Source organism: Myodes glareolus, chromosome 26, assembly GCF_982192425.1.
Source record: "Myodes glareolus chromosome 26, mMyoGla1.1, whole genome shotgun sequence".
Taxonomy (NCBI): domain Eukaryota; kingdom Metazoa; phylum Chordata; class Mammalia; order Rodentia; family Cricetidae; genus Myodes; species Myodes glareolus.
This window is the reverse complement of record NC_142051.1, coordinates 17,346,284-17,371,257: the sequence shown is the minus strand read 5'-3', so window position 1 is coordinate 17,371,257 and position 24,974 is coordinate 17,346,284. Positions and strand designations below refer to the sequence as shown.

General features: G+C 37.1%; 1 protein-coding gene across 1 annotated transcript in view; it reads right to left on the bottom strand.

Annotated features, from left to right (window-relative positions):
* Trhde (thyrotropin releasing hormone degrading enzyme) overlaps positions 1-24,974 on the bottom strand; it is a 384,937-nt gene that overhangs the window by 107,434 nt on the left and 252,529 nt on the right. Inside the window, exon 7 of the mRNA XM_048418659.3 lies at positions 15,394-15,459. Within this exon, the coding sequence (XP_048274616.2) occupies positions 15,394-15,459 (66 nt within the window). The remainder of the gene's footprint in view (positions 1-15,393; positions 15,460-24,974) is intronic.

Genomic DNA, 24,974 nt, shown 5'->3' with positions numbered 1-24,974 from the left:
ATTCCCAAGATGTTTAACTAGAGCGTATTTCCTAAGTCACCCAACAATCCTAATTTCCTAACAATGATTTCACAATTATGATCACATCTTATGGATTCCCAAGGGCAAGGATATACTCTGACTCTGACTGAGTTGGTCAACATCAACTCTTTAGGGCAAAATGATCTCTGCAATGAAATATGCATAACAAAATCACCCCACTCGAATACTCTTTCAAAAAAAATGCTTTAGGTGACATATGCTGATACTGAGAGGGAACTACCCACTCTCCAATCTCTCTCAAGTTGCTCTATGCAAAGGAAATACTGACAATTGAAAATGGATACTTATTTCTGTAGTTGGAAGCACACATTGCTACGAATAATAAAATGTCCTCCTAAGTTGTTTCTCAACTTCAGGCTTAGGATCTTCCATTTCTCATTATGTCCCTTTAGTGATTAAATCTACACACTTTGATTCACACCTTACTCCTTTCTAAGAAGTGTGGTCTGTCTCATTATCAAGGCGACAGCTATCAAGATAATTAGCATCTGATTTTTTTTTCTGATTTCAAACTACAAAAATGAAGAAAAAGGACCGATTTATATTTTTAAAAAAATGAAGGCATCCTTACATTTAAAATTATATTTTCTTAACAATATGGAGGAAAGAAGACACAATTTCTAATATGTTTATCAACGTTCTTGAAATGAAAAGAAGTTGCTGACTTTTCAATAATGTATGAGGAATTCGGCACTTTGGAGATAGTTAACATCAGAGAAGGAAATTTCAGTAGGAATGGAAGACCCTGTGACAGAGTCAGCTTTTGTTGGCAAGGCACAGCAGAAAGAATGACAGCTCTCGCTTAATCATAAGCCCAGAGAGGTGATGTCCAACCCCAGCTTAGCAACCCCAAGGTCAACTTCATCACCAGGGGTCATGAATAACATTATTAAACATAGTACACACATACAATTCATCATAACCAATATGAATGCCAATTCAGATTTAACCAAGCTTCAGGAATTGGTTCTACATACACGCAGGAGATTGATTTGTTTGCTTTCGGGGGGTCAGGGGAGGTACAGGTATGGGGAGATGGGTTTGAAACAATGACTTCAGATTTCAGTTTCTCCCTTTTCTTTATTTCTTTCCGCATTTACATAAAAGAACTTGGGAAGAATGCAGAATTAACTACACCACTAGATGAAGGGATACAGACAGCGTGTCTGATAAGTTATCCAGTCCCAGGTGGTCAATATTAAATCTATGTATATACGAGCAATATTAAATGGCTATCAGGGATATATAGATCATGGTATACAATAACGCTTACTATTACTTTACAGGAATAAGTCATGAATTCCAGAGGGATTAGGCAGAAGCTTGGGGGGGAATAGTGGAAATGATATACATATAATGACCTCACGCATGAAACTCTCAAAAGAACTGAAAAAAAACTCATATGATTTTTAAAGATATGACTGAACATATTAAGTTAAAATAACTCAGAATTTGGTTCTGATTGTGCTTCTATAACACTAACAAGCATAAGCAAAGAGTACTATGAGGTCCAACAATTAATTTTTCATCTCATAGGGCACCAAAAACCCCCTGACCTATGCTGTAAGTTGAGCTTTTTCTACTAATCAACAGTTAGATACTTATTTATCCTCCAGTTCAAAATAAAACTCCACTTCAAGTGGGTTGAGATGTCAATTGTCAGGGTTCAGTGGCAGCCCCAGCATTGGTGCCTCAGTGGTCAGTGATAGAACCACTCTCCTTGGAACTACTCCAAACACAGTACTGAGATGTAATGGAAGTCTACATATGTTTACATACTTTTTCCCCAGAAAATGACTTCTTTGTTATTTAATTTTTCTCTTGTGCAACACAATTATTTCTTATATGAACAAAATAGCATTGCCTAGCAAAATTACAAAGAAAATCAAATGATAGTGAGTGTTTTTCTAATAGTTAAGCATCCCTTCATTCATTTTGTAAAATGTATAAAGCCCTAGATATGCCAAGAGGCTTTGTAGGTGCTGAGGAGAGGTTAGCAGGAGAAAGTTTACTAACAATATTCGCAAAACCTAGATATAATTTGTGTTTGTGTAGGACTTACTTCTATGAATGACCGTGAAGATGTTATGGCACAACTACCATTTTGCAAGATATTTTCAAATATATGTATGCAATTAATAAAATTTTAATTTTCTATCATAATTTTAAGGCAGTGTATATCGAGATCTCAGACATATGAACCCAAAATCAAAATCTATGTTTTTCTTCAGGTCTGTGAATGACAATCAGTAATAGATTTGGCATTATTATATAACATTGAATGTTTTAGTGTTAACATCTAAAAAATTATGGGTACTCCACACTAGTTACTTCATAACTAGAGTTACTAGAAACAGCAAGCAATGGCATAGAATGTGGATAGATTAAGAGCTAAAATGTAGTCAATAAGTTTTGATAAATCTACTGAGAAAGAGAGGCATCATGGCACAGGGGGTTAAAGAAGAATGGGAACCTGACAAGTCTGGAATCAAATCTAAAGTACAACACTCAGTATCTATATAAAATATAAATTATGAACAAGCCACCATATTTAAGTTCTTTTTTGCCTGTTTTAACATCTATAAGATAAAGATAACGAAAAACACACCATATGTAGTTATAAAACAATGTTGGAATACTGAAGGATTCTGTATGTATTATCACTTATAACCTTTTTAATTGATTTTATTGAGCATACATTTTTCTATAATCTTTTTAATAATTTCAGGCTATAGATTGGAAACTTGACAAAATAAGAGAAAGTATAGTAGTGATAAGGAAGGGTAAAACACATGTAAAATAAGTTTACCAAGATTTTGGCACAGTATGAGTTTTTTATACTTTATCTTATTCGATTAACCCCACATCGTCATATAACCAATCAAAGGCTGGACATCAGTGACTGTAGCCCATACCCAAACCACAAACAAGCTATGCAAACAACTGCCTACCGACAGTCAGCAATCACAGTGTGCAGCAGACACAGTGAGAATCACATGTGTCTGGGAGGTTTTAGCCACTCAACAGCAGTTGTTTTGGGTAACCTTTTCCAATGACAATCCATCCCCTCAACTAGAAAGTCAGATTGGTGCCTCTCTTTCCCTCACATCCATATGATGGTTTGTGGTAGAAACATCCTTTCAAGACCCTCCCATTCCCCTTCATTTCTTTGACAATCACTCTTTTGAATGCTGCTTAGAAGAATTCCACTAACACAGTGCCTTTCTATCACCTTGAGTTATAATCTCTACCAAGAACCACTGATATGCTCTAAATACTATCCAAACTTCTTTATGTAGCTTAAAAATATACCCCTTAAACCACATCTGTTTTCCTGTTGTTCTAGCACCTCATCTGAGACACTTTGATGCTTTACAATATGCCAAATGCATCTTTTTTCTCTGTTCATGCAGTTTTCTATATATTAACTTCTCTTTCGACTGCTTAAATTCAGTTTATACTCCAGAACTAACTTTTGATAAATACCTCCCAGGAATCTTTCCCTGCCCACTTCAATGCCTTTCTTTATTTTGAGCTATGTTTCTTAGGCTGATATTCATCATGCAGTATAAGATCATTTTCCATAGCATGTTGCATTGTTTACTGTTGGCTGCCCACATTATCTATGCAAATTCCAAGGATTTAAGGAACTTGTCAAAACCATTTTATTACTGTTTAACCAGCATACCTGTTCTTAGCCTGGTACACACAGCAATGTATGTCTATAATACAACACTCGATGTGCAGCATGGTCCTCTGTTAATACTGATAATGCAGCTATTAACTTGCATTTATTAGGCTTACTCAAGAAGTTCTCTTAAGATAGTGATATGGGGCATACCTCATTATTTCAGCGAATACTTCTCAAATATATGACATAAACTTAACTTCATCAAAAGATTGAATTATTATATCTCAGACAGCTTCCTACTTTCCTTGTTAACATGTGACATGACTCATGACATGTCATATATGAAAGACAATTAGACAAAAATGACTAGAGTTATAGGAAAGAGATTGAGCTCAGGAAGTAAAGTACAAGTACTCTTCTTTTATCATCTAAGACACAAAAATAATTACAGAAAACTTATTCTCCTCTTACTAAGTTTCTTCACAAGACTGGATGGAGAATTAGCAATTTAAGTGACTTATTCCTGGGGATATAGATAATGGTCCAATGAAATCTTTGTGGTTGTTTTCTCTGGTTTGAGCATTAAGTAGCAAAATATCCAGAGCATGATAACTTTTAAAAATAGGAAAACTTCTTCCTTTGTATTAGGGATAGAACAGATCTGAGGCCTCTTGCTTTTGTACATGTCTTAACCTCATTCTCAGTTATGTAGCTGGATGGCAACAACAATCCCAAGCATCACCTTTAGACAGAACTTGTACAAAGGTGAAAGACAGCATCCCATAATGGGACTCTTTCCAAAACTCATAAAGTTTCCCCCTCAAATCCTGCAGCAAACTCATTTCTAACATTAATCATTTAACTAAATCATGTTGTGGGTTTTGGCAAAATACTATTAACACAGCTTAAGGTAGCATCATTTTCTTCATGCCCAGGGAAATCATGGTCTTCTAAAGCAAATGGCTGGGAATGGGGATGAGAAATTAAAGCAGGATGTTGATCATAAGAAAGCAGAGCAGTCTACCTCTGGATAGAGCAGGTACATTTGTGTTCATTTCTATGATGAGGAAAGACACTCAAGTTTGGACCTGGGTGACAGCAAGGGGCAGAATGTTCTCCAGAACGTCAGGCAAACTCGAGCCCCGGTTTTTCTGAAGACTTGGCAAGGATGCTGAAGCAAAAGTTTTAGATATTGTTGCTTTCTATCAGGAATAATTACACCACTAAAAAAAATTTCATTGGCATTTGTCACATTTTAGCTTTTCAGCATGTGAGCTCAGTTGAACTCCATAGGGGCAATAACTCAATGTGGAATGTGGGTGGCAGGCAAGAACTCCCTCTCGGTGTTGAAATGGAAAGGACAAAATGCTAAATATTCCCTCTCACTTCCCCTGGCACCTAAAGTTTAAGCATGTGTCCTGGCCTCCAACAAGTGGAGGCTTCAGCACAGAACTGTGAATCCTAAAGAAGCAATGTAAAATGTCTGAGAAGCAAAGAGATCATACCCTGTGTTGAGAAGTTAGCACTGAGCATAGAGTGACCACAATGCTCATGATACCAACTGAGTGTCACACCTAAGGGTGTGACATTAGAAGTTATCATAGTTTCTAAGTTTCATTATAACCTTTTGGTGAGTTTTGTTTGTCCATCCTTCTAAATAACGTGATGGATCATTTTTGGTCCTTTCAATAAATTCGTGTCACCTTAAATTTGCCATAGTTTATTATATTGTTTGAAACCTAAAATCATGTCTAATATATCAATAGATGATTTCAAAAAGCAAATGCAGACTCTCATTTTGGGGATCACTAGACAGTAAATAAACACTATATTTTACAATTTATTCAAAGTGCAAGACTCTTTTGTAAATGTGGTAGTTTTCACTGTGTTGTGGAGAGGCAATATGGGGAATGAGGTGTGCACTTAACAAAAAAATAATGGCAAACAAGTGTTACTGGGGTTCTACCTAGGAAGTGGTCTCCTGTGACCATGTCTTGTAGACTACTTCCCACTTTCTCTTCTATCAGGTTCAAAGTGGTCAGATTAATATTGAGGTCTTTAATTCATTTGGATTGAGTTTTGTGCATGGTAATAGATATGGATCTATTTTCATTCCTCTACAGGTTGACATCCAGTTATGCCAGCAGCATTTAAAGATAAACAAATGAATACAAGAAAGGGCAAAAAGTTTCACAAATGGTGTGTACACCAAGTGACCACAAAAACGTTTTAAAGCTTTGGACTGAAATTAAGCATCTAGAGAGAAGGTTTTTAAATTGGTAATGGATGTCCTATGAACTTAACTACTTTAAGCAGATAGCATAAGGGGATTTTCAAGTGATCTTGAACAACAAAAGAGTTCAAATGTTCCCATCATAACGATGACACCAAGCGCTGGGCAGTCTTATTTGAGTCTGGCTCACATATTTCAGAACATATATTCAAAACCTTGACCTTGAGAAAAACAGAACCGGTTAGAACTATCATAGACAGTCAGAGGAAACAGAGAAAGCTGCACTATAAACTGAGGTATTAATTGTGGTTAATATTTGCAGACTTTTCTGGATATTATGAGACAAAATGAGCAGAAGCAGCTGAGCATTGAGGGAGAAAGTCTTATGCAAAAACAAAAGGAATGTCTGTAGTTTAATTCTTACGGACAAGAGCCAAAGATGGAAAGGAATAAGTCATTATTCAAATTTTCTCTGTTGCTGAATTCTAGTATGAGAGGAACCAAACCAACTGCATTACAGAGTATGTTCCATATAAGAAGTTTCAAGCATCCACATAAAGCTTAAAATATAGGGGGGAAAGTGGGGTGTTTAGAAAAAAAAGCTATTTGAGGAAAAAGAAGAACAATAGTTGAGTATAATTGTTTGCAAGTCATTCTGAGTCAGAAATTTAAATGTGTGTTTACCCTAAATTTACTTTCAGAAGCGGCTTGCCTAGACACGTATTCAGCTATTTTTTTCAGGAACAAAAAATGTGTTTTACATATTTTAAAAATCCATCACCTTGCTTAATGAATGCAAATTTTGTAAAAATTAGTGTTTTTTTAAAATAGGTTGTCAAATATAGAGTGCCACAGAGTATTTTAAATCAAAACAACCTGCCAGCATTTGAAAAGGGATTTTGTTTGTTTCGTCACTTTAAATTATAGACAATAGCTATACCCACACCACTTTGGTTTCCAAGTATCTCTTAGGTAGCAATTATGGATCACAGCACCAATGCCTACAAACAGAAGTCTTATGAGTTACAATATTGCCATTGCTACACTTGTACTCCATTGCAGAACAACCTGAAAAGATTCTATACTTGTCAGCAAAAATAGTGTAAATATAATAGTCTACAAGGGTGTTTCCAGGTACTAAAATATACCCACTTCTCACCGTTGCTGCTAGCTTGAAATATTACCAAGACATAAAATGAATCTGTTGGCACAACTCAAGCTTGTGAAATGCATTTTTTCTAAATGCCCAGATAAAGGGCTTTGACCACCACTAGCTCACAAAAATAGATAAAGTATATCCTGGCAGATAAAAAAGTGGACTGCCTTTTGTAAATCAAGATGCCCCCAGCTTGCAGGAATAGGCATTGTGTCTTCCTAAGATGCCTAGTGGTTATAGGCATAAGCATCGTGTGTCTTCACTCTCCAGCTCTTTCCTCCCACATCCATGGCACTAACAACCAACGGAGGAGAGTATGTAATTCAATCAATTAGGACAAACATTGTTTATACATTGAACAGTCTAGTTAAGAATCCATGCTGATCCTTACCAGCCATGTGGCTTTTAGAAATTATCTAAGGAGTTGCCTATTTTCTCTAAACATTGATTTCTTCAAGCCAAAAACCATACATAATAAACTACCTGATAACTGTTCATAAAGAATGCAACATACAAAAATTTTAGAAAATATCTATTACATAAAGAAATTCTGCTTATTTTAATAGTAAAATTGATAGTAAATAAATATAATGCTTTTTAAAAAATAAAAAGTGAAGAGTTAATGTACTTTTCAATCCTTCCTCCAAAAGAAGTCAAAGTGTCCCAGAGTCAAATAAAAGAACCCTATGCTCTAACCTAAGTAAGAAAAATGTCTGGAGAAGGCAAAGAGAGGAAGTTAAGGGAAAGGGAAGAGAAGACAAAAAAGGAAAGGAGAGGGGGAAGGCAGAAGAGGCCATCCAGTCAGAAAGGACAGGGTCTTATGTGGCTCCTCCGGTCCTGAGGTAGACCTCACTGATTTTCCTACAGCTCTACTGAAGTTATGTGAGCAAGAATTATGGATCATACGTATAATTGCGGAAATGAGAAGAAAAAGCCGGTGGCACATTTTATTGCTAATTGATTTGTCTCTTTAAGTGAAATTGATGACTACAACATTTTATTCCTCTTATTTCAGAAATATGAGCAGTGATTTTTATTTCTTTTTTAAAGTTATATTGTTCCATTTAAGAAACAGAAATTCTGACTTCCATGCATTACAAATACCTACTCATTTTGGCTTCTTGGCTAATTATTTGACAAATTAAATGCTGGTTAAGGCAGACCCAATGTCTAAAATACTTGCAATGGTACCGGTTTTATATGATGTTGAATGATCACTAGATATCATTATGAAATATTCAGCTTTATGCTTATGAGGTATCTTAACCTTTACAAGTCTGTAAGTGGAGTTAGACACATTGGGGTGAAGTGTCAATGGTAATTTTACATTAACAGTAATTCAGTTTACATCATGATAAGTATGCATATAGTCTGTTTAGGAGGAAGCTAACTTCGGTGTACCATCTCTGCTCTGATGGCCAACTTTCAGTCTGTCTAAAAATCCACATGCAAAGGAGCAAATATGCCTATACATAAGCCCATGATTCTCAAATAAAAATCTCAAATACACATACTTACATATAACACTTCACAGGAACATGTCGTTAAGGGTGTTATTGCTACTAATAATCACCATGGCTTTGTGCCTGTCATTACCCTCGGGCTATCATAATTTTATGAGCACAAACCAATAATAATGACATTTCTTTTTTGTTTTTTCTCCACACCTCATTGCATACATTGATTTGCATAAGCAATTTTCAACCTGATAATTGGAGCCAAACTTGTTGTAGGTTACCTTATGGAAGAGAGCAGCTAAATACTAATTAAAAGAAATCTTTCTCTATTCAAACATATTTTAGAAGTTATTGACTTATTCTTATTGGCTGAGCCGGAAGGTGACTCACTCTGACAGATATTTTAGGGTTTGAGTTTTCATCAGGCATAACAATGATCTTTTGTGTGTGTGTATGTGTATGTGTGTGTGTGTATTAAATATATATATTTAATTACTGATGTCAATTCATAATATCATGAATAATGATACTTTCAGGTTCAGATCCTTAGGAAACTATTATTTTGTTTTAAAAGAAAAAGTGATAGTTGATGTGGGATTCCCCTCTGTATGGTGTGAATACCATTGGTCAAAGAAGAAACTGACTTGGCCTGATAGGGTAGAACAGAGCTAGGTGTGGGAACTTAACTGAATGCTGGGAGAAAAAAGGCACGGTCAGTGAGAACTCATGTAGCTCTGCCAGAGACAGACACACCAGATGCTTGCTGGCACGCTACAAGCGTCATAGTAAAATATAAAATACTGGAAATGGGTTAATTCTAGATGTAAGAGCTATCAATATGCTTAAGTTACTGGCCAAGCAGTGATTTAAATATACAGTTTCTGTGTGGTTATTTTGGGAGTCTGGGCAGCTGGGAAACAAGTGGCCTTCCTACTACAGATAGTGCTATGGACTAATTATTTTAATAATTACCAAATCAGTCAATGTTCCTTAAAGAGTTCATATTTGCAACTTTATATTCAGAAAAATCAGAGAAAAAGAAAAAAATGAATTTGGTTTGATCCAAAGAAACAAACAGAGATAAACATGGAGGGGCTCCAAATGATTTTACAGAGGTTCTATATTATCAACATATATTGTTATAAAGTAATCCTATAGTAATAAACGGATAGAGTTTCAGACTATAGGAACTAAAACTAAATTACAAAGCCACGGTTAAAACTGTAGACACTAATGAACTGATCTTGGGTATGTTGTAACCCTAAAATGTTAAATATATGTGAATTTGGCCTTCCATGATGACAGAGAAAAGAATTTGAGAGTGTTTATAATACACACACACACACACACACACACATACACACAAAGATATTTAAAAAGTTTGTGAGCTGGGAATGTCTCTGGTTAACAATGACCTGCCTTCCACATTCTCGTTGACTTGAAGTCCCAAGTTACTTTCTGGTCCATCATTACTTAATGGTATCCTACTAGGAGAAAAGTTGGTGGCTGGGGAAACATAGCCTCACTTTAGATATTATATTCAGAGTTATCTTTAAGCAAAAAGCCACTTAAGACAGCCACAGACGTGACACTTCTCGGAGTGTTTGCCATGTCTCAGGAGTGCTAGCTAAACCAGGGAGACATAATGAGGAGCCAGCCTGCTGTTATGATTGTGCAAGTCAAACAGTTTACAGTTTGCAAACTTATAGTCACTAAAACCATCAAAACAGTTCTTTTCCACGGCAAGGTATCTTGTGGACAGTTCAGTAATATGTTTTTTGTTGTTCTGTTCCTTACTGTAGAAGAGTAAACAATTAAGTTTATAGACACTTGACTGATATTAATATACCTGGTATGATGGAGTCATGGTAAATAATATTGACGATATGGATATTGTGACAAGTGCATATTAGTTACATGTGATACAAAAGCTACTGACTTCCTGGAAACTTCTTGACTTGTTCTCTTATATCCATTGTGAAACGATTGCACACAACGTTAAATCCATCTCTTCTTAAACTAAATAGAATGATTTTAATATTGCTCTGAGTTTTATGGAATATATGACAGAGAAGTGTAAGTATGCAGAATCTGAAAAATATGTACATTTCTACATCATGAACACATACTATTTGTAACTGAAAGACATAATCTGACAACAGAAAAGTTTGTATTTGATTTTCTCCAAGATCTATTTTCAATATGAACATTAAAACTGAAGCTGGTTTAGCTATGATAAGTGCTAGCCCTTTAAGAAACGGATCTACCTCTTTAAAGAAAGCTATCGACAAGGGTTTGTCTGTTAGATTTCTAAAGGAGGCAGCATTGATAAGGGATAGCAGGATGAGAGCAATACATGTGTTCATTGTGTTTATATGAAGAATGGTGTACAAAAGGGAAGCCAAATGGCAAGCAGAATTAGAACACAGGCTTCAAAGGTCTAAATCCCCCGAGTTCTGCCTGGTGTTAAAAACAGCTCTCCTACCTGACAAGGTAAGTCCCTCCCTTGTCTGAATTCCCTATAGTAACACTCAACAAGGGGAATGCTAATTCTCCTCAAAGACTACCTCCAGGACACTGTAAATAGAGTCAATTCCACAGTTAAGGGGAAACAACTGTAAATTATGACATAACAGACGCTATAGAAATCATCAAGAAATTTCAAAAAGCCCTTAGCAAATATCATGCAAGACAACCATAGATTATCACAAAAAATACTAAATATATGGGGTAACAAAGCAGGAAAGTAAATAACTGGTTTAAACCCCAAGACAACATAGGTTGGTTTTCGTACCAGAAAAGTAAAATGCGTTAATAGCAAAAGCTGCAACAGAGCGGCAGATACCCATCTAGTTTGGTATGGCTGCGTTACTGCACACACTGATGGCCACACCGTACAACATTCAGCAGACCCCGGGAAGTTCCAGGACAGAAAGCCACTTTTGTACATGCGGCTAATGGGGTGCTTCCATCAAATTAAAAAAGCTGTCCCAAATTAAGAAATATCAAATTAAATTGCCTAACTGATCAACCGTCCTAAATAAATCCTATATTTAGAAACCATAAAAGATGGAAAAAGTCTTGAAACTTCAGTGTTGCAATAAGGTGGGAGGCCAAGAGAGATGTCATGGCTTGGAGGAGGTTGAATATTAATTAAGAGAAATGAGAATTATTTCTCACCACTTATTCTTTTGCCTGAAGCTTCCCACAAACTGCCTGCTATCATTTTGTGTAATGGATTATATTTAACAGGAGATTTGTAGAGCTTGCAAAAATATAATCATTTCTGTGTCTTGAAATATATTATTTATGAATGATACATAAAATCAAAAACAAAATGTTTAAATTAGGTTCATTTGGCATGTTCCACTTTCAATTCAAACATAATTAGCTAAATTATCAACTAATCTAAACTTATGAATACAATTTGTTTACTAAAGAAGAGGTCTGAGATAATTTCTTGTTTAAAAAAATCATGAAAAACTAAACAATTTAAACATTTAAGTAAACTTAAAAGAAATAAGAAGTTCAAAAACATCAAAACTTTCTTTGCAATTGGACATTTTTACTCATTTAATTTTTCTCCTTGCTGACGGATAGCTTATTTATAGGTTATATAATGAATAAAAACAAAAGTTTTCCATCGTTTTTCTGTCAGCTTAGCAACTGCTCCTCAATCTACTGATATATAAAGACTCGCTGTGGCCCGCAGGCATTTCGCCAGTCATCACACCAGCTTGGCTGCAGATGCCAACTGTAGGCCTAAACTCTATTGTTCTATTTGCCAGTAAAGAGTCAGCAGTTAGATGAGGGTGTGAAAACCTCCTAGATCAAAACAGCCAAGAAGCAACCAGATGACCTTCCCTTTTGACTGGAGACCCAGAAAGAGAACATTTCTTCTTTCCATCCCAAGCCAAAAAGACTCAGGAATCTCTAAGCCCCTCACTTCTCCTCCCTGTGAGTCTCTCTATCTGTATTCCTAGCTCCTCCATCCTAGGCCTAATTCCTGTCAGCTACTCACTGGCTCCGCCCCCCGATCCAAGATTAATTTTATTAATTCAGTCTCAGAGTTTCACGTGCAATCAAATATTCCACAACAGGTTTTTTTTTTCTCCAAAAGTTTCAGAATCCCTGCCTGCTGTGATATATCTTCAGTTTGAAATTTAAAATACATATTGCCACACAAATTACTATGTGATATGAAAATATTGTTGAAACTCTATTCAAATATTATCTGAGAAATATATGAATATATAAACTGACCTAGAAATCTACTAGATAAATTACACATAGCACATTTGTAAATATTTTTGCCTTGTTCTTAAAAAGAGTGTGGAATAACCCATACAGACATGAAGAAAACAGGAACACACATTTTGTTAGATAGTAAAAAGAAGAAGCTGATATCATAGCTTGCTATCATATCATAGTTAAGGGAATTATTTGAGTACATGGTGAAAAAATTTAATGCACAAAGAATGAAAGAGAAAGAAAGGAAAGAAGGAATAGAAGCATATGAAAATGCACCTCATTTGCAGTTTGGGGTTGCCTGAACCAGTAAATATGAACATAATCTATTTGAAAACAATAAACTTTCATTTGTCAACATAGAAATAGCCATGGTTAATGTAAAAACAATGAATAGATTTTACTCAGAGGTAAATGCTGACATCCCAGAATAGCCCTTTCAACAACTTGTAAAGTAAAGCTCTCCAGAGCCTTGTGAATGGCAAGCTTATTAATATGAACTCTCCCAACACTCAGCACCATGACATGAAGTGTCTGTTCAGGAGGTCATCTCCAAAATGCACCCCATACATCTTCATGCACAAGAGATGATAATTTATCACCCAGACAGAAGGATCTAGTGTCAACTAATCCAAACTGCTGATGATACACTAAATCAGTTTGAGTGATAAGTATAAATGAAGCTGCAGACCAAGCACTGAAGGATGCAGATCCACCTGATCAATGAGATGTCACGAGGCAAATGAAATGCAGTGTTGACAAACATAGACTCCCTTGCTTGAAAATTAACAAAAATCAAGTGTTAAAGCACAGAATTGTGCATTATCGTTAGCTTCCAATAAAAGTTTATTTCATTTTTTTTTGGCAATTTCAGACAAAACTGACGAGGCAGAGTCAGCAAAACCGATTTTTAAGATATACTCAAAATAATATGTTCTGTATACCATAGAAAACATGACAGGATACGGGAAAAGGCTGTAAAAACACTGTCCAAATAACATACTAAAGTCACTCAATCTGATGAGCATATATATGTACAAAGTTGAAGAGAAATAATAAGAATTGCATGCAGAAAATGATTTCATATCAGTTTGCCAACAGGAATTCAAATTAAATTTATATTGACCTCATGGAAACTTAGATATTTTCTGAAACTGTCTTGTTACAAATTCGATGGGGAAAACAAAGCAGTGGGGATAAGGAAGGCCATTTCTCCAGATAGTTTATATTCATGGAGGGCATTCTTTGAGGTGAAGCAAAAAGAAAAGAAAAGGGAGAAAAGAAAAGGTTTTCTCGACTATGTGATCCGAATGGAGTCTTCATCCCTCAGCAAACAGAACCTACATCCTTGAGCAAATACGTTCAATGGACTCAGGTATTCTGAGGGCGTTTGTAATGAAAAGGGCTGATAAAAATAAATTTCGAAGCCTGCTAAAACTAATCTGCAAGAGTAGTTTATAAGGAAAATCGTTCTTCAGTAAATGTATATGCTCCCTTCGTTTGTTGTGTTAAATTTAGTGGTTTTCATATCAAATTTTACTCTTGCCTTTGTATTTTATCTTTCAGTTTATTTTTGATAAAGATAGAATTCTACTACCAAAAATATGACCCAATCCCAGTTGCAGTTTATTTAAATTTCAAAATGAAAAGCTTACTAAGAACAGATAAGATTGATTGCTCCCTCTGTCTTAGCATAATTGTATTTCAGGTGAACATCAATTTACTTTAAAGGACACTTCTAAGTAGCAGAATGCATCATAAATAATTCATCAATCACAGTGACTAAGAGAGTGATTTACTCTAGCAGATTCAGTGGAATCAAAGTTCTAATTTTTTATTGTTTTATCTGCTCTCCATCTTTAATAATTTGTTTTATACAAATCCATTCTTACATTTTCATGCTCATTACCCTAAATGCAGTTATATACAACTGTTCTTTCTTTCTTTTTTCCCTTTGATTGAAAATAGATTTTTTTTTCCTCATACAATATATCCTGATTACAGTTCTCCTTCCCTCTGCTCCTCCCAGTTCCTTCCCACTTTTCCTCCTCTTCATATGCACTACAATTCTTGCTCACATTAGAAAAGAACGGGCTTCGAAGAGATAACAACAAAATGAAAAACACATGATTATCTCCTTTCTTTTAAAATGATTCACATCTCTTTCAAATAAAAGTATTTTATTTTCACTGAGACGAACAGCAACTCTGTACACCAATAATAAAACAAAACAGACCGTACATAACTGAGAAGCAGGCACAAAGTGTTCTCAATTATGTAATTTTAGTAAAGCCAACAATTTGTTTTCATATTGCGTAAGCATCTCAATGACAGGAAATAATAGCGGGTTTTCTGAAGTTCGGTAAAACTTAGTTCAGTTTGTCAATGCCAATTAAATGCCTCTAAACTGTCTACCTGTTTGAGAATGGACAGACCTTACACCATGTGTCCTGTGTTGGATTTTCTTCTTCGTCATACTGGAGGACTGAGCCCACCTAGCATTTCTTAAATTTCTCATCAAAGAAACAATTTGATATTAGTAATTTCCCAAAATGTGAATTAACATGAAAATAAATATCATGACAAGAAAACAATGGTCAGAGGAAATAGAAAGCATGTTACTTACTTGCAAACCCCTCTGAAAAACCGAATGGCCCATAAAATTAGCCAGCATTCTAATTAAAGCAGCCCCCTGTGGAAAAGGTATTGAAAAGGAAAGAATTTCAACAAGTGTGATTCTCACAGTGTCATGTGTCAATCAAGAATAGCTCACTTCGTTCAGTCTATTCTACTTGGAAAACATTCAAGAAGAAAAACATAAAATCATATCACACTTATAGGCTGAAAATTCCATGTTTTATACATCTACATGATTTTTGGACCAAAACCTACTACTTCAAAGTGAAAATCCCTCAGACAGAACAAAACAGTCTGTAATTAGGAGGAATAAATACTTTTGTGAACGTGGTACACGACAAACTTAATGAAGCACGGTAATTATACTCAAAATCCCTTGATCTGGTAATATAAGGACACCCACACTAAGAAATATTCAAATGAAAATAGAATCTACAGGTACCATAGGTGATTACTGAACTAAATCAAGTGAGAATGCTTCACAGCCGAAGTGAAGGAAATGTGAAACTATCAAGTTTTCTGGGTTCAAATTTTATCTCTGTTACATTTTTTTTTAACAGTTTTACCAGAACAAAGGATAAGACCTCTCATTTCTTCTTGTCTTCTCTTTTAACATAGAGTTACCAACAGTTCCATTGAGTGAGATAGTTTTGAGATTTAAATAATTAGTGTGGACATATGTATTTTATGTGCATATAAAGTACATACAATAAAAATTAGTATATATGTATGTGTGTGGATAACATATATTAATAAGTGTGTGTGTGTGTGTGTATGTAGAACAGTTCAAAACTGTGTCTGCTGAAAGACATTGGGAGCCATCAGTGTTGATTTGGTTTGGCTCAATATTTTTGTCATATCCATTTTTGAGAGAGGCCAGATATAGTTATATGCACCTATATGTAAGAAAGGATATGTGGTTAATATATTTTGAGTGATAAAATATTAAATTAGAAAGGCTGAGAACTACCATTATAATAAATATAGAATGCAATCAGTACAAAATGTGCCTAAAGTAATCAACCTGAAGCAATCCAAGTAATGAGCCATAAGCCAGGAAGATCCCAAACCTGTATGTAAACCTTAAGTTAGCTTCTAGAAGTCACCAGTTCACACTGTGTGGTGAGTCACACACAGAGACTGGTTAAGTATAAATGATAGTCTAGGTTTAGTGGAAACTCCTTTGTGCCTACATAGCCCCCTCTGCCACTCTTACAAATGCACATACTGCAATAGCACCTTCTCCAAGGTGTCTCTTTAACTTTTATTAATGCACATCAATGGTATCTGCGGCTGAGATTCACTGTGACGTCTCAAAGCACGCACCCGGGGTACCCTCTTCAAAGAGAGAACCCTACAGCCCTCATCCAACTTGCACCGTCCTGCAGCAGCCCGTCCAGCAACTCATCCGTGATTTTCCACTTTTTAACACTAAAACTATTCCCTTTAATTCTGGAACCTTGATGCAATGTAATATTCTCACCCCATTAGTCAATCACCCTTAAAGCACCCTCTTAAAAAAATAAAGTCTCAATTCCCCGAAGGACTTGTTCCTCAGATGAGAATGTTATTATCATCTCAACAAATGAGCTGGCAAACCATGAAGTTTTATGCCCCTCCGGATATCTCTCCCTCTCACATCTTCTCCTCCTTTCTCTTTCTATGTATGTTATTTCGCTTCTTCTTTGTCTTCCGCACACTTGTACAAGTCCATAAAACATAAGCATTTCTGATCCAATCTAGGGAGCAGGTGAGAATCCCCTTTAGACCGCATCATTTCTGCTCCCTGAATTTTCTTGACAAACTCCCCTCCTATGTATTTTCCAATCTAGTCTACCCACCCTGAGGGAAAAATCTGTCAGTTCTTCAACAACACTAACCCTTGCCACCTGGGGAGAGAGCGACCGTGAGACAGTCGTCTCCTGGTTCCCTTCAGAGCAGAAGAGCCATCTTCAAATGATTTAAGTGGTTCCCTCCAGGTGATGATGACTTGGTCCCTTGTCAGGCTATAAAAACTATCAGTTGGCATGAACTCGTGATAAAAGAGTACTCTGTAATCATAAAGAATAGACTTGTTTTCCTGTCTTAGGGAGGCTGGAGCAGAGGCCTCAGAAATAAGACGTAGAAATATAACCGAGATGCAAAAGACATAATAACCGAACTCTTCATTAGTGTGATATCCTATAACTCAATTACATTTCAGAAAATGTATTGCCTGGATCTTTTTGATGTTGCCTGGAGCAGTCTACAGTCTTCTATATTTAACTGACCTTTTCTGGGAATTGCTAATTTTTTTAAACGCCTATTTTAATGAAGTCTGCAAAGAGGTGTCAGGTGGGTTGACCAAATGTTCTTTAGTCAGTGTGTAGGACACTTAGTACGCATGGCTGTAACAAAGGCCACACTAAAAGTCACCACACGTATTTCTCATTTAAAGGAAGTGCTGAATCACATTTCTCTGAATTTGAAAATATTTACTCATCAAACTAACCTCGTTTATAATGTGGCAACCTATAATCACTTGTGGTTGAAAATTCCAGCCTCAAGAAAGCAAATTGGACTCTTAAGTACCTTGAAGAGATTTATGGAAAGGAATCAAACTATTTCTTAGGAAAAGTCATCATAACTTTATAAAACAAGGTCCATGAGAGACACTATAAAAACTGACTGATTTGCTTAGAATATCATAAACAATATGTCACAGTTAGAGGTTTGAAAACTCAATCATCATTTAGTAGTTTTTCTTCTGTTCTTTATTTATTTATTTTGGTTTACCTTGTAATAATCCGAGTACCTAATGATTTCAGAGGCACTGACTATGTACAGAGAAAAAGACCTCCTCCTTGCCTCAGACTTGGCACATCTCTTTCCTCCAGGTGGCTAAGATAAGCTCCCTTAATTCAATAACAGTTGACAAAGAGAGAAACTATCTGCACACGTGGCAATTACTTTGTGTTCTTAAACACCAGCTATTCATCAACGAGATAGTCTTTCTTGTTTCACTGGTATGTTTCCACAATATGTAATCACTTTTTAAGAGAAGGTAATCTTCCAAACTCAATTATTTCCTTAGCATATGTTTAGTGAGTTGGTAGTTTCTTCAATATCCCACAAAATACAAATAGGAACCATGTAAGTACAGCTCAAACTATGGGGCTGAAGGATCTAAAGTGTGACATCTTGGTTCTGCCTCAAAAATGGACATATTCAGCACCCATCTACATGATGTAACAAAAATCATATTTACAAAGTGGGACAGGTGAGGAGGTGAGAAACCTGAAGGAGAGAAGGTCATACAGATAGGAAGGCATGAAGCCACATATTGGGGGATTGAGCGGGAAGTAAGTTTGAAGCAGAATTTAGGAGTTTGGATCGCAGAGCTAAAGTATTGGAAAGTGAGGGCATAAGTGTGGTACCCCGGATAACCAGATACAAGACACTCAGAAACAAGCAAGATGAATGAATGACAGCAAGGCAGCTTAACAAATGTGACATAGGTAAATTTGAATTTTAGTCTAAGATAGGAGAAGATGACATTAGAAGCTATGCATAAAAACATACTTTAGAAAAAAGTTAACTACAGAAATCACTTGGAAAATGTGAAGCTTTAAAAAGAGGTCTAGAAGCACAGGACTAGAGAGGAAACGAAACAAAGAAATGGGCTGCGGGAGAAGACCCAGCTGGAGACAGAAACAAGGTCAGGAGTAGGTAAGAACGCCAGAGAACTGTGCTCTTGTTTCAGGGAAGGCAACGGAAAGTGGAGCCTATAGGACTTTCTGCAGATCACATCGTCTTCTCTGGAGTGCTCGGGATAAACACTCAGGAATTTAAATTCAAAGCAAAGGTGGACACCAGAGTATGACTAACAGCCGAGAGCTGCGTGGGTAAAAGTAGAGTCATGGAAGACATGGTTGGGAGTTGTGCTTCCAGTTTCAAGGAAAGGAATATTTAACAGAGGAATGTAGTCAGTCACAATCAGGAAGGAACCATTTTAATATCTCGTGGGTGTGAATGGAGCTAAAAACACATGAACATGAAGCATTCGTGTTTTGCTTATTTTTTTTTTTTTTGAGACAGGGTTTCTCTGTGTCACCTTAGCTATCCTGGAACTCACTCTATAGGTCAGGCTGGCCTCGAACTCACAGAGCTCTACCTGCTTCTGCTTCCTGAGTACTGGGACAAAAGGGGTGTACACCAACCAACCCCTCTGCCTTTAAAAAGTATATGCACATACAGAGAGAAAATGTTGTTCCAAGAAATAATGATTGAACAAATATGGTGATTGGAGATGTGGAGATTAAGAGATGGGTGTTAGAACAAATTTCCAGGAAAAAGAAGAGGAGAATCTCAGGAAGAATGCACATAGGCTTCTTGAGACAAAACTGAAAAGGGAAATGAAGGGACAAGTCACTAAGATTTTAGGGCCCAAAGCACAGCTGGAATCAGCCTCAGCACAGCAGTCTGCAGCTGCAGAGGCATGGCCTGTCTGTCTCACCAGGGTAGACCCATCACCAAAAGCACTTCTTGGTGCAAAGGATTTTCAGATAAGCAAAGGTCTTTCTCTTTTCCACAATACAAAGGCCGTCTTTAGATTATATCATCCTGAGAGGAGAACTAGAATCAAAGTAACTATGTTGGGTTGGAAGAAGTGAAACATGGAAAGCTGAAGAAAAGTCCCGTCAGTGAGCAGAAATCACTGGAAATGAAGCCATCACTAAAGGCTCATGGTGTGATACAGTCACAATGTAACAAAGAAGGTATCATTATTTTGTCCAATCAGAAGTATGAGGCTTTAAAGGTTGTATAACTTGCTGACATTGACCCAAATTAAGTAAAAGAGCTATGATTAGAGACCCACTTATATCCAGTTCCAAATCGTCCCCTTTAACTGATGTAGGTTACTGTCTTGGGATTTGCAATCAAGACGAAACCTAGACACTCTTTAAAATCACTGGAGAAATGAGAACCTAGAGAGAAAAACGTTCTGGGATATTGTCTTAGCTAGGCTGAGATGTGTTATGTTTGTTTATGCTACAGAATATTCCTTTAACTGTGTAAAGGTGTGTTCCTTTTCTTTATGCTGCATCTGTTTAACGATGTAAGGATGACTGTCTAATTATGGAAAGAAGTGTTGCATTTGTTTCACATTGCCTTCCAGCAGCACCTCACTGCTGAACAGCCAATAGCTGGACAGAAAAAGGAGAGATGGAGCTGCCAGGCAGAGAGAATAAATAGGAGGGGAAATCTAAGTTAAAAAAGAATGAGGAGAAGAAGAGAGAAGAGAAAGGGAAGGGGGAGGGGCACAGGTCAAGCTGCCAGTCAGTCAGACACTAAAAGCATTGAAAGTAAGAAACACAAAAAGAAAGAAAAGAAGAAAGGCCAGAGGTAGAAAGGTAGATAAAGAGAAACAGGTTAATTGATGTTAAAAGAGCTAGCCAGAAGTGAGCCTAACCCAGACCAAGCATTCAAAACTAATATGTGTCTGTGTGATGATTTGGGGGCTGGTTGGTGATTCAAAAGAAAATGCCTGCTACAGAAAGAAAAGGGAAAGAAAAAAAGGAAAATGTTCTAATTGTTCAGTTTAGAATCAGTAGCACTCTGGCAGCAGAGGATGAAAGGAAATTAATAAGATTGAAACGGCTTTCCCATACTCTCAGGCTGGAAATGAAACATTTGGAGGACATGGGAGGGTGGGGCGTGCTTATGTGCTGAGAAACACCAGGCTGCCTTAGCACAAGTTCAGTGCAAACCAAACGCAAAAAAAGTTGAAAATGTCTGAAAACACACTGCTCCGATTGCCAGCCGCTTCTGTAGTCTCCCCCATGATAGCCGCAGTCCTCAGCTTACTCCAAGTCAATGACTGAGTAGGAATAACCACAGAGCACCTATTCCAGTAAAACAGGAAGCCCCTCCAGTGGGGATATGAGTCGAGGACATCGTTGGTCTGGGAGATATTACCTATAACAAGCCTGGAGTTCTCCCATCCAAGGGCCTCTACTTGCTTGGGCTGTCCTCTATAGTGCATTATCCAAACTGACTTGGTTCCCTTGCCCAGTATCATGTATCACGGTGTCTATCCTTTAGAAGATCAGGATTAATTCAATAGGGCAGTTTGCAGTATGGAGTTCCCCGCAAGTACGATCTACTTTTGGCTTGTTACAGACATTAGCTGGTGACTATCAACAAAACTGGAAGTTTCTTTTCAAGTCTCTGGCTACTACGCCTTCTATGCTGTGTGCGTGTGCTTCCTGGTCCATTCCACTATTAGGCTGGAAGGAGGGGAGTAACCCCAGAGCACCGCTTCCACTTTACAGATGGGAGAAACTGAAGGAAAGGATCATTTGCTCAAGATCCACCAGCATGGTCAGACCCGGAACACGTCCCAGAATTGGCTTCCATCCACTCTGTTGTTTTTAATTCTAGTTCTTTAAAAAACAGAGAAATCTGTGCAGTGAGACCTCCATGTTATAGTCTGTGTTGTTGAAAGGGTTAGCATATTGATTTCAAAATCAAAGCGCTTTTCAGATGCAACTTTCAGAAAGATGTCTGTTCAGTAAGCATAGACAAATAGAGGGAGAGAGAGGGAGGGAGGGGGAGAGAGAGAGAGAGAGAGAGAGAGAGAGAGAACAACATTCTGCCATAATCTGTTAATATAGAAAGCCTTTGGTCAGAAGAGAAAGAATATATTAAATACTCCCATAGTTTCTGTAAAAATAAAAATAAAAAAGGAGAGAGAGAGAGAGAGAGAGAGAGAGAGAGATGCTTTCTTCTTTTAAAGGTATTATGAGCTATTTTAGCATTTAAAAACACGGTGGGGGAAAAGAAACCTAATCTTGAATATTCCTGACTCTCAAACTGATCAAACTTCTGGCCAAGCTCCCTTCCTTGTTGTCTTTGAAATTCATAGCCATGAGTTGTTGTTCCATACATATGTCTGTGTGCAGCTCAATCATAAATATAAGCTGCTCAGTATATAAAATGGTCATACATGTTTTCAGAGCTCATCCTTTAGTATTGGGTAATCAATTGGTATGATCTTTCCTGAAAACAAATGTTCTCCTGTTCTCAACATTCTTTAGTTGCCTGCAATTGTATTATAGTATAAAAAAGATAAAAATAAGAGTATACAGAGGATAAAAATGGAAATAAAATTAATTCCAATCATGAAAGTGAAATTAATGCCCAATTGCTCTATCACCCAGGCTTAGAACCTTGGAGTCTGCTTTGATTTATTACTTCCTGAGGCCAAGTCTCTACCTCTGTGCAGCTGAATTATTTCACAACCTCTTAATGACAGCCCCAGATTCATTCTCACCCTCCAAAATCCATCCTGTGGGCCACATCAAACTAATTTTAATAATTACTACAGACACTTAGCGTCTGCTAAGCGCTCTAGTTCTGCTGTCAACTCCAAGATCACTAGATCATTTAAATATCTACTATTAGACTTCAGAGATAGTAGTAATGACAGCGACAACTATATTGTTTTAATTAAGAACAAGAAGAAAGTCCACCCGTATTTTTCTGACAAGTCATTAAAATTACCCACTAAATAGTTGGAATAGTGTTTGCCATATAACAAGCTTCAATACAGTTATATGGAATTGTGATCACCTAACTTCCTTGTCTCCCAAATTTTTTACTTCTAAGCACCAACGTTTGGTCATAATCAAGGTCATGATAAGAATATTTAATACTCCTTATCTTCCCATATAAGCAAATAGTCAGCCTCCCTTCTAGCTAACTCATTTTCTCATGTGATCATGTCTTCCACACTCACATTTTTGCCATGATATTTACTCTAATTGCAATGATAGCTCGGCATTTTTATAAATATTAAAGTGTATGTATACACACACACATATATACATATGTATATGTATATATGTGTATATATATACACATATAATATATATATGTATATATATATTTGGAGGCATGGTTGGACCACAGTGTGGATGTGGAGGTCATAGGAAAATTTGGTAGAATGAGTAGGTAACAACCTAAAAAGTGTGTCTATGGAGAATATTCAAAATCTCCTTCAGATAGTGAACTGAGATGAAGACTAACGAAATTTTTCAATGTGAAATTAATGCTTGACTTGATGGAAGAGATTTGGTCAACTGGCCAGAATAAAAGCTCACAGCAATTTTAAGAGAAAGAGAATGGTGAAATTACGTTGTTGCCCCCCCAAAAGAGCATAATACTGAGTAAATATAAATCAAAAAGCTTTCTTACTGAGATGAAAGAATTATAATAGTTTATTCAGACCAGAGTTATTGAGAAGAGAATGAGAAATGGATGATTGAGTGAGGTAACTCAGACTCAGAAAGACAAACACGGTATGTACATTAGATGTAAAGCAAAGGATAATCAAACCACAATTCACAGCTCTAGAGAAGCTAGGTAACAAGGAAAACCCTAAGAGGGACACATGGCTTGCCCTGGGAAGGGGAATTAGATGAGGTCTGCTAGGAAAACTAGGGTCAGGGGAGGCACTAAAGGGGAGGGGATGGGAGATGAAAACATGAGGGAACAGGATGATCGAGAGGGAGGGAGGGATGGAGTTAGGGAGAAACCTGGTACTAGGGAAATGCCTAAGAATTCACAATATGGCTCCAGCTAAAACTCATAGCAATAGTGGAGAGGGCGCCTGAACTGACCTTCCCCTGGAATCAGTTTGGTGAATACCCTAACTATTATTATAGAGCCTTCATCTCGTAACTGATGAAACCAGAAGCAGAGATCCACAACCAAGCACCTGGCCAACCTCTGGAAATCCAATCAAAGAGAGGGAGGAGGGAATATATGAGCAAAGAGGTCAAGGTTATGAGGGAGAAATCTACAGGGACAGCTGAATGAAACTTGTGGAAACTCATGAACTCTAGACCTGCAGCTGTGGAGCCTCCACAGGACCAAACTAGGCTCTCCATATGTGGGAGACAGTGGTGAAACTTGGACCATTTGAGGGTCCCCTGGAAGTAGGACCAGGATCTATTCCTGGCACATGAGCTACCTGTTGGAGCCCATTTCCTCTAGTGGGATGCCATGCTCAGCCTCAATGCAAGAGGGAGGGTCTTGATCCTGTCCCAACAAATTGTGCCAGATTTTGATGACTCCCCATGGGAGTCCTTACACAGTGGGAGAAGTGGATGGGGGTTGGACTGGAGGAGAGGAGATGGGGGAGGTTGTGAGGGATAACTGGGGCTTAAAAAAGTAAGCAAATTATTTAGAGAAAAAAAAGTGGATGAATCATAAGAAAAGAGGCAGTGATTCAAGAAGAACCTTGAGTAGACAGCAGGACACGTTCATCATGCAGGGGAGAGGTGTTCACATCATACTGAAGACATCCATCCACTTCAATGAAGAGCCAAAGAAATAACAGCGGAGTTTGACAGGCAAGATGTATGGATTGGAGGTGAGAGGACACTGACTCCTGTATTGATTCTATTATTTCAGGAGGAAAAAGAAAACAGTCATCATATGAAAGCAAATAAGAATAAAAGAGTGGAGATAATGAGGAAAGAAAAACAGATATCCCCTGTCCATCACACTGCAAAATTACACTGG